Source organism: Oncorhynchus clarkii, chromosome 9 (assembly GCF_045791955.1).
Source record: "Oncorhynchus clarkii lewisi isolate Uvic-CL-2024 chromosome 9, UVic_Ocla_1.0, whole genome shotgun sequence".
Lineage (NCBI taxonomy): Eukaryota > Metazoa > Chordata > Actinopteri > Salmoniformes > Salmonidae > Oncorhynchus > Oncorhynchus clarkii.
Window position 1 is genome coordinate 15,933,576 of NC_092155.1, and position 11,208 is coordinate 15,944,783.

Here is an 11,208-nt window from a genome sequence, read left to right on the forward strand (position 1 = left end):
CAGGGCTCATACACAGCAAAGTGAGCTCTAACAGCTATTGCCATCAAAGCCTAGTATTCATCTGGGCAGAGGCAGAAGGCCTACAATGATGGCATATGCCTTGTTCTAATAGCCTAAATATATACAGTGGATTTGGAAGGTATTCCTTTTTCCACGTTGTTAAATTACAGCCTTATTCTGAAATGGATTAAATATATTTTTTTCCTCATTAATTTCCTCATTAATAAAATTAGGTTTTTAGAATGTTTGCAAATGTATTAAAAATAAGGGGGACTTTGTCAGTAAGTTAGGACCCATTTCCTCCTGAAAACGCACAAGTGGGCGGGTTTTTCATGTACCTCAGCCACACTGAGCAATGAGCATCGAAGATAACTCATGCAAACTCTTCTGCAGGCATGCAACACCTACATGAAAATTCACACACACACAGTTCTGATACCATCAGCCTGATCAGCACAGTAACAGACCTCAAACACTGTCGTGGCTGAATCAGAATTAGTTAGGTAGCATTGATAAATAAGATGTTTTATCAATTTTCATAAGTATGCTTATGTGGGAAAAGTCCATTGGGCCCCAGAGAGGGAAGATGTCAGGCTTGTCTTCATATGTGAATGTATCTTTTAAACCACATGAAGGGATGTTTGAGAGGGAATCAATTATCTCTTGGCTCCACAATGTCTGTGTGCTAGTCACTCCCTACTTTTCCCATTTGGGGGAAGAGTATGGCAGTGTCTGGAACTATTGTATGTCCCCTCTGTTGCCCTTATCTTGACCTAGTATATGACCTAAGAGGCTCACTGTCATTTCTGATCTTGTCCAGGTGGAGGTGTATTTGAGATGGGAGTATCTAGAATTGACAATTGATATATGCCATTGGATGAGGTAATGGTTTGGTATTATGTTGTACCAAGAACGAGATAAGAACTTAGTTTAGGAGACCAAACGGAACGATAATTTATAGCTAATGCTATCTGGCTATGGGATACTCCTCTTTCAAGTAAAAGGCACTTTGTGAAGTTCCTATTATCTGTGGTTTGTCATGTTGACTAGGGGGTGGATCTTTGCTATAAAAGATCTCAGTTGCCATTTTGTAAACACTCTCAGATAATTCATTTATAGACACTGAATTGATCTGAGAGTCAAACAGGGCCATGGTGAAGCTCATATAATTAAAGATGGACTTTATAATATAACACTGACTTGTGTGTGGTTTGCTCTCTCAATGTTTAGTAATACAGGAAATTACCACGACAACACACCCACTCCTCTTGGTCTAACTCTCAAGCTGAGTGAAAGGGGATTTTCAGAGAATGACTATAGAGTGTGACTTCCTTTTCAGCTAACATACAAAGCCCCCCTTCAACTAACACGACAAAGGCCCCTTCTACTAGCTACCTGTCTCATCAAAATAAATATCTTCTCTAATCTCTCTTCTCTGTGTGTTTTGGTGAGTCTAGCAAGCTACTTGTCAGTCATAGAGAAAACAGACTTACAACTCCTAACAGAGATGTCTGGTGGTCCCCTCTCCTGCTTCTCCAAACAGGGAATACTCCTACTCTCTATCCTCCACTATGGTACGTTTTGTATGGATTATTTACTTTCTCCTGCTCATGTTTTGTATCTATTAAATGTGCTTGCTTGCATGATAATGTTAGGAATACAGTTAAACAATTAACTTCTTTGTTGGTTTTTACATGGTGTGTTGAATGTACTGTAGTATGACTAGTCATCAGTGATTGTGTGTTAAAGTGATACTTGCATGATAAAGTTAGGAATACCGTTAGCTTTCTCTAACTTCTTGTTCGTTTTCTCGTGGTGTGTGATATCGTATATTGATGCTGTATTTTTTTAATGAAACACATTCACATATATTTGATGCGAGTGTCATTGGTGTGGTTGGGTCAGCAGCTCTTGTAGTGCTTCCAGACAGCAAGATCTTATGATCCTGTGCTAGATGCATGTGATTCGTTTAATTTAAGGCGATACTGGATTGTATCCAATTATTGTTTATAAGTTGTCACTTACAACAACAAAAAAAATAGGTAAATAATAAGACAAGGACAAGTACAGATATTTTATTTCTTACTTCATGACAGAGTTATTTCTTTCTAAAGTTTAACAATATATGATTGTAAACTTACCCCTGCAGGCCAATCAAACCTTCTGCATCTTATTAATAACAATTTATAATACAGTATATGGTTGTAGACTGCCATGTAATAATCCCCATTTCCCATGTGTGTACATACAGTGCATTGGGAAAGTATTCAGACCCCTTGACTTTTTCCAAATGTTGTTACATTACAGCCTTATTATAAAAAACATAAATACCTAATGTACATGTGTTTTCAGACCCTTTGCTATGAGACTCGAAATTGAACTCAGGTGCATCCTGTTTCCATTGATCATCCTTGAGATGTTTCTACAACTTGATTGGAGTTCACCTGTGGTAAATTCAATTGATTTGACATGCTTTGGAAAACCACACACCTGTCTATATAAGGTCCCACAGTTGACAGTGCATGTCAGAGTAAAAACCAAGCCATGAGGTTGAAGGAATTGTCTATATACCTCCGAGACAGGAGTGTGTTGAGGCACTGATCTGGGGAAGGGTACCAAAACATATCTGCAGCATTGAAGGTCCCCAAGAACACAGTGGCGTCCATCCTTCTGAAATGGAAGAAGTTTGGAACCACCAAGACTCTTCCTAGAGCGGGTCGCCAAGCCAAACTGAGCAATAGGGGGAGAAGGGCTTGGTCGGGGAGGTGACCAAGAACCCGATGGTCACTCTGACAGAGCTCCAGAGTTCCTATGTGAAGATTGGAGAATCTTCTGGAAGGACAACCATCTTAGCAGTACTCCACCAATCAGGCCTTTATGGTAGAGTGGCCAGATGGAAGCCACTCCTCAGTAAAAGGCACATGAGAGCCCGGTTGGAGTTTGCCAAAAAGTAGCTAAATGACTCTCAGACCATTAGAAACAATATTCTCTGGTCTGATGAAACCTTGACATTTCCATTGCGCTATAAAGCGTCTCTTCAGCGGTAAGGATTTTGAAAATGTGCCTCTAAAATGGCATTCTCATCACAAAGTCAGAATTACACAAGACTAATCTCTTGACAGACATTTGAAGCTAAGCTAGCCATCTTGAGAATTTGATCCTGGCTCTTGAGAATGGTCTTACACCTTTTAAAGAGAGGCAAAGATAGTATTTAATTCTCTCATTGAGTTTGTTGTTAATGTTGATTTAAAGGATAGACTTATTTAATAATCACTTAACTGTTTGGTAAACCTATAGACTTTAAACTGGTTTGTTTACAACAGATTATGTGAACTACATGGAAGTTGAATTGCGAATAGTTATAAGTGAACTGTGGGCAGCAGGTAGCCTAGTGGTTAGAGCGTTGGGCCAGCAACCGAAAGAGTGCTAGATCAAATCCCTGAGCTGACAAGGTAAAAATCAGTCGTTCTGCTCCTGAACAATGTAGTTCCTAGGCTGTCATTGTAAATAAATAATTTGTTCTTAACTAACTTGCCTAGTTAAATAAATACCCCCAAGACAATTTAACCTTTCAATAGCTGGGGGTAAGCTTTTTGTGTGTCTGTAAATTTCTCACTCATCATTATTCACGATTCATTCAGGATTATCCATAATCATTGCAGCATCTTCATTAATGTAGACGTGTTTAGAAACGTATTGTATTCTTATTTGCAATAAAAGTGACCCCAAAATAACACAATACATTATATACCATAAATTTCTGTTTTGCACAAAATAATCTGAAACACAACCAAAACGAATAGCAAATGCATCCAACAGATTTGTAGAGTTACACACTTGTTGTAGTCATTGCATGCTATGAATATGGGACCAATTAACTTTGTACTTTTTTAATACACATACGTGAATTTGTCTGAATACTTTTGGTCTCCTAAAATAGGGGGACTATGCACAAAAAAAAGTGTTGTTATTTCTAAATGGTTCACACGATGTGGATGAAAATACATTGAAATTAAAGCTTTACAGTCTGGAAGTTAACCTCATAATCATTGCTTGATTTCAAATCTGTCCTCTGCTGTCGTATTGCTCTCTTATATGTATTGCTATCCTACATCTTAAAGATAGTTCAAGTATGTGTATACTTGGTGTGTAAGTGTTAGAATGTTTCACCAGCTCCTCTGAGGTAATCCAACCATAACATTCATTTTATGATTGTTTAGTATACATCTCATGTATTCTATAATCTCATGACAGATCTCACTATTGACATTGAGTTCTTAAGGATCCGCTCTTACTTAGTATCTCTTAAGGATCTGCAATAGCATCGAATAGTCCCCGCGATATGCAACTGTTCAGGGAAGTCAGGAACCAATACACGCATTCAGTCAAGAAAGCAAAGGCCAGCTTTTTCAGGCAGAAATTTGCATCCTGTAGCTCTAACTCCCAAAAGTTCTGGGACACTGTAAAGTCCATGGACCCAAACTGTTACAGACCTATATCCATCCTGCCCTGCCTATCTAAGGTCTTCGAAAGCCAAGTCAACAAACAGGTCACTGACCATCTCGAATCCCACCGTACCTTCTCCACTGTGCAATCTGGTTTCCGAGCCGGTCACGGGTGCAACTCAGCCACTCTCAAGGTACTAAAAGATATCATAACCGCCATCGATAAAAGACAGTACTGTGCAGCCGTCTTCATCGACCTGGCCAAGGCTTTCAACTCTGTCAATCACCATATTCTTATCGGCAGACTCAGTAGCCTCGGTTTTTCTAATGACTGCCTTGCCTGGTTCACCAACTACTTTGCAGACAGAGTTCAGTGTGTCAAATCGGAGGGCATGTTGTCAGGTCCTCTGGCAGTCTCTATGGGGGTGCCACAGGGTACAATTCTCGGCCGACTCTTTTCTCTGTATATATCAATGATGTTGCTCTTGCTGCGGGCGATTCCCTGATCCACCTCTACGCAGACGACAACATTCTGTATACTTCCGGCCCTTCCTTGGACACTGTGCTATCTAACCTCCAAACGAGCTTCAATGCCATACAACACTCCTTCTGTGGCCTCCAACTGCTCTTAAACGCTAGTAAAACCAAATGCATGCTTTTCAACTGTTCGCTGCCTGCACCCGCACGCCCGACTAGCATCACCACCCTGGATGGTTCCGACCTAGAATATGTGGACATCTATAAGTACCTAGGTGTCTGGCTAGACTGTAAACTCTCCTTCCAGACTCATATCAAACATCTCCAATCTAAAATCAAATTTAGAGAAGGCTTTCTATTCCGCAACAAAGCCTCCTTCACTCACGCCGCCAAACTTACCCTAGTAAAACTGACTATCCTACCATTCCTCGACTTCGGCGATGTCATCTACAAAATAGCTTCCAACACTCTACTCAGCAAACTGGATGCAGTTTATCACAGTGCCATTTGTTTTGTTACGAAGGTCATCTACAAGTCCATGCTAGGTAAAGCTCCGCCTTATCTAAGTTTACTGGTCACGATGGCAACACCCACCCCTGGCACGCGCTCCAGCAGGTGTCTCTCACCGATCATCCCTAAAGCTAACACCTCATTTGGCCGCCTTTCGTTACAGTTCTCTGCTGCCTGTGACTGGAACGAATTGCAAAAATCGCTGAAGTTGGAGACTTATCTCCCTCACCAACTTCAAACATCTGCTATCTGAGCAGCTAACCAATCGCTGCAGCTGTACATAGTCTATCGGTAAATAGCCCACCCAATTTACCTACCTCATCGCCATACTGTTTATATTTATTTACTTTTCTGCTCTTTTGCACACCAGTATCTCTACCTGTACATGACCATCTGATCATGTATCACTCCAGTGTTAATCTGCAAAATTGTAATTATTCGCCTACCTCCTCATGCCTTTTGCACACAATGTATATAGACTCTTTTTTTTCTACAGTGTTATTGACTTGTTAATTGTTTACTCCATGTGTAACTCTGTGTTGTCTGTTCACACTGCTATGCTTTATCTTGGCCAGGTCGCAGTTGTAAATGAGAACTTGTTCTCAACTAGCCTACCTGGTTAAATAAAGGCAAAATAAAAATAAAATAATAAGGATCTGCCCCTTTTTTAAAATTTTAACCTAAAATGGCCTTTCTGCCTTTTGTACCTACCTTTTAAGCATTGCAAAGATGATGGCACAAAAGAAATACAAAGAAATACTGTTTTCTCTTTGTATTATCTTCTACCAGATCTAATATGTTATATTCTCCTACATTATTTTCACATTTCCACAAACTTCTAAGTGTTTCCTTTCAAATGGTATCAAGAATATGCATATCCTTGCTTCAGGTCCTGAGCTACAGGCAGTTAGATTTGGGATTGTCATTTTAGACTAAAATTGAAAAAAAGGGACTGATCCTTATGAGACATTAAGTAAGAGTAGTTGGATTCAGTAACAGTAAGAAAAAGAAAAGAAAAGACAATCATATTAAAAGTAATGTGAGAATTGCGTTGTGGAAAGCTTTTATACTGATCAAAAATAGAACTACAAAATGTAAAGTGTTGGTCCTGAAATAAAAGATCCCAGAAATGTTCCATGCGAACAAAAAGCTTATTTCTCTCAAATGTTCTGCACAAATTTGTTTACATCCCTGTTAGTGAGCATTTCTCCTTTGCCAACATAATCCATCCACCTGACAGGTGTGGCATATCAAGAAGCTGATTAAACCGCATGATCATTACACAGGTGCACCTTGTGCTGGGGGTAATAAAAGGTGACTTTAAAATGTGCAGTTTTGTCTCACAACACAATGCCACAGATGACTTACGTTTTGAGGGAGCATGCAATTGGCATGCTGACTGCAGGGATGTCCACCAAAGCTGTTGCCAGATACTTTAATGTTCATTTCTCTACCATAAGCCACCTCAAATATAATTTTAGAGAATTTGGCTGCACGTCCAAACGGCCTCACAACCGCAGCCCAAGTCCTCCACATCCGGTGCTGAGGACTATTTCTGACTGTAATAAAATGTATTTCAATTGACTGATTTCCTTAAATTAACTGTAACTCAGTAAAAACATGTATTTCTAGATGAACACTTATTAAGATTATCCCAATCTGAATAAACAGGTGCAAACTCAGAGCCCAGTGAACCTCTTCCTCTCTCTTTAGGGACCTGGGCTGATGTCCCTCCAAAGGACCAGTATGGCTTGAAGGGAGGTTTCGTGTGTCTGGCTGTTGCAAAACCACATGAGGAAATTAAAGGATTTAGCTGGAAGGTCAATAGTACTGTAATAGTTGATGATAAAGAGATCTCTCCTAAATACAAGGAGAAGGTGGATTATAACCCAGTGAACCACACTCTGTGCATTAAGAATCTGACAGACACAGACAGTGGAATTTACATTGCAAATGCAAAGAAAAAAGATTGGACAGATTCAACGTCTTCACACAAACTTAAGGTGTTGGGTGAGTTTTGTGATTTGATGTGTTTTGGTAGCCTGCTATGTGTTTCTGCTTTGTTTCAAAAAGCTAATCTCCTTTAAAGTGTCTTCACCAGTCATACATGTAAAATGTATATTTCTGAACTGTGTTGGTTGTTGTAGAAGCTGTTCCCATTCCAGCCATGCAGGTGACATACTACAACTCAAGTACAGGACTTTGTAACATCACAGTGAATTGTTCAGGCTGGATGTTTTCTGTCTGTGATGGAGGTCAGTGCCCACTGTACCAGGATTCTCTGTCAGTCTCTGAGGTCAACATCACTGTTTCCAGTGGTAATGGATTCATCCAGTGTATCGTCAACAATCATGTCAGTGCAGAGACCAAATCACAACGAATGAAGGACACATGTAGGTTTAATGAACTCCCTTCCACTTCCTGTGCATTCGCCTATCATTATAAAAAAATCAACAAAGTTTTAACACCATTCCAGATATATTTTTCTCCAGCCAAAATGTGGATCATGCTGTTTTTGTGTGTATATGTGTGTTTGTGTATGTCATGTAAATGTGTATGTGTTTATGTGTGTGTGTGTGACATCTCAGGTATTGGTGAGAAGAAGGGGATCGCTGCAGCATCACTAGTTGGCATCATTGTGGGCATTGCTACCGGTGGATTATTCTTAGTTGGTGTAGGATGCATCATATCAACCAGAAGATGGCGATCCCCTAAAGAGAAACTGCCACTGAAGGTACCCTCTCTATGATGAATCTATGTTTAAACAACCGTAGAGGCTATTGATGCACCGGTGCATACATTTAAGTAACATAATAATAAAATCCACATATAAATCTGTCAGGTTAAGCTAGAGAATCAGTTTTTTTTTTGCATGGGCTGCATCTCAATCAACAGCAGATGTGGAATGGCGCCATAGGCGGATGTGGTAGATTGAGATGCAGCCCATGCTACAGCAGTGTTTGTCAAACCAAAATACATTCCTAAAATTGGTTGTCTCAGGAAAACGTTTGTAGTGTCTGAACGGTTTAGGGTACAAACTAGTGTGACCCCACTGAGGAAAGGGGAGATTTTGTTGTTCTCCATTTTGCTCTACGACCTGTTTGAAGGTAGCCAGTATCAATCAATCAAATGTATTTATAAATCCCTTTTTACATCAGCTGATGTCACAAAGTGCTGTACAGAAAAAAACTCCCTAGAAAGGCCAAAACCTAGGAAGAAACCTAAAGAGGAACCAGGCTTTGAGGGGCGGCCAGTCCTCTTCTGGCTGTGCCGGGTGGAGATTATAACAGAACATGGCCAAGATGTTCAAATGTTCAAAGATGACCAGCAGGGTCAAATAATAATTATCGGTACTGGTTTAAAAAAATTATGAAAGTATGGAGGTATTCTTGTGCCTCCAACAAAAATGTGTTAAATATGTGTCAAGGCCAAATTCAATGTTTTATCAAAACATTTATAAAATCAAATAGCTAAATGACCCATGGTATGACCATCGTAAAGCAATTCCCCAACCTCCCAACGTCTTAGACTCTTGAGAAATGTATTCAACATTTGCATGTTATGATTACTTATCTCCTAACAGGCCGTTGTTCCAGAAGTTGACAACCCAGTGAGCACTATACCAGGAAGACCAGAACCCCAGAACACCCCTGGATCTGAGGTGACATCTATCTACGTTACTGCAGGCAGACCAGGAGCAGTACCAGCATCAGCAGAAGGAGAAGAGGGGCATCCAGGGGACAAGGAGTACACTTCACCAGAAGAGAGGATAGAACCACAGTCCCCCCCACAGGCAGAGACATTCTACAGCACCCTACAGATACAAGCTGCAGTACAGCGCCACCCAGTGGGCAAAGGAAATAATCTAAAGAAACCAGACACGGTGTACTGCACAATAGGATATTACCCCTCCATCCTTCTCAGAGACCCACTGATGTTACTTTGATAAAGATTTAACCCATAGACTCAGGTACCGAATGCAAACACAGGGGAAATTATGAAGGAGAGAGAGAATTCTGACAAAAACATTTGTTTGTTTCTATCTAAATTCATCCAAATTCAAAGTGGCAATCTGCGATTGCTACGTACTTTTACATGAATTGTATATAACTATTGATTCCTGCAGAATACAACATATGCTTGTTTAACTCCATTGTTTGTAAAAATTGTAATTAAATTGGTGGCAGGGTACCCGTGTTATTATTATTTGAACTGCAGTTTTCCCCTTTAACGATAGATTGTTCTGCATACTGTCTTATTTCTGTAAATGAAAACTAAAACATGCAGATGACTACAGTATCACCATACATGCTTTAAAATAACTTTTATACACAAAACAGCTGAATTGAAAATGGGAAACCCATCCAATCAATCAAATTGACCAATCAATAAATAAATACATAAACCAATCATTCAATGAATAAATTAATCAAGCAACAACCAACCTAGTATGTAATAATGTTTCTTTTTTTTTATACATAATGTCTAATTATTTTATAGGATGAGAAATCATATTTACAAATATAACTATAAAAGGTATCTGTCACATCCAGCTGGTTATGTGGAGGAACTACAGATATGTCAGTCAATTCTGACTAAAAGCGTTTGTCCTGTGGACAAAAGCTCACATATCGGAGTGGATGCAGTTCTGGATTTTCTGAAATCCTGATTTGACGCAGCGCTCCACTGCCGCTTCCCCTCCTTGATTGGAGATGATCGCCTTTGGCTCGTGTAGCCATAGAGAGATAGAGAACTTTAGTGCCCAAAATATAATTTTAGCATGGTCAGCGCCGTTGAGGGCTTTCACGATTTTGAAGAAGTCAACTGGGTGGGACTTCTATGGGTTAAGGAAGGATCACATAATTCCATCCAGGTCATCAGGAGTGATCAGAAAATGAATTATACTTGTGAGCAAACATTCCATAACTGCAGGTGGCAGTAAAAAGCCAACCAGGGTTTATACCTCTTCAAATAACACATTCATTTTGTTTACCAACTCATAAAAGTAGTAGAAGAAGAACTTTACTACTTCAAAATGGAGATGCTCTCTCAGACGCCATAATGGGATAGATACAATGTTGCTTTCTCTGACTATGTCTATGGGTGTAGCCTACAAACTAAATGTTGTACAAAACGGACATGGTTGACAGGTCTTGCAGACAGGCAGTCAAAGTAGTCGTGTTATTTTTCAGCAACTCTGGCTGCGATATGGCAGCAACTACAAAGATTAGCCTACATCATCACACAAAACGCAGATTCTATTTGCTCCAATGCAATGTGTGGAGACTGCATCCTACCGGTGCAACTACAATTGCCTTTAAAACAGACAGAGAAGGTTGTAACCTGTTCGTTTTAAATGAGGCAGAGACTTAGGCTTAGGCTACATCTCCATGTTTCAGAGGATGGTGAGTAAAGAGAGAAACGTGAAGGGAGGTTGAGTGTGAACAGCAGCTACGTAGAAATAATGTGTGTGTGTGTGAAAACAGAACGTGATCCAGATCCGTAGCTTTAAGAAGAGGTTTCCAGAGCGGTGGTCCTCAAATACAGTGAAATATAGCTAGTACTCTGCGTTAACATCCACATCATACATTATGGGTTAGTTTTCCTGGACATAGATTAAGTCTAGTCCCAGACTATAAACTATGTTAAATGGAGAATCGTCCTTGAATATGCTTCTTAGTCCAGAACGGAATTAAATGGATTACAAACCAACCCAGTTGCTTAGTGTTAGTTTAGCTTTTTTCCTTTTACATTGGAATATATGTATTGGAGATGT

At 39.8% G+C, this 11,208-nt stretch overlaps 1 protein-coding gene across 1 annotated transcript; it reads left to right on the forward strand.

Moving 5' to 3' along the window:
- Positions 1 to 1,295: 1,295 nt before the first annotated feature.
- Positions 1,296 to 9,623, forward strand: LOC139417113 (uncharacterized). Its single transcript, XM_071166356.1, has 5 exons — positions 1,296 to 1,574; positions 7,146 to 7,442; positions 7,580 to 7,825; positions 8,021 to 8,166; positions 9,016 to 9,623. The coding sequence occupies exons 1-5, from the start codon at positions 1,508 to 1,510 to the stop codon at positions 9,376 to 9,378; spliced, it is 1,119 nt and encodes a 372-aa protein (XP_071022457.1). The 5' UTR covers positions 1,296 to 1,507; the 3' UTR covers positions 9,379 to 9,623.
- Positions 9,624 to 11,208: the final 1,585 nt, after the last annotated feature.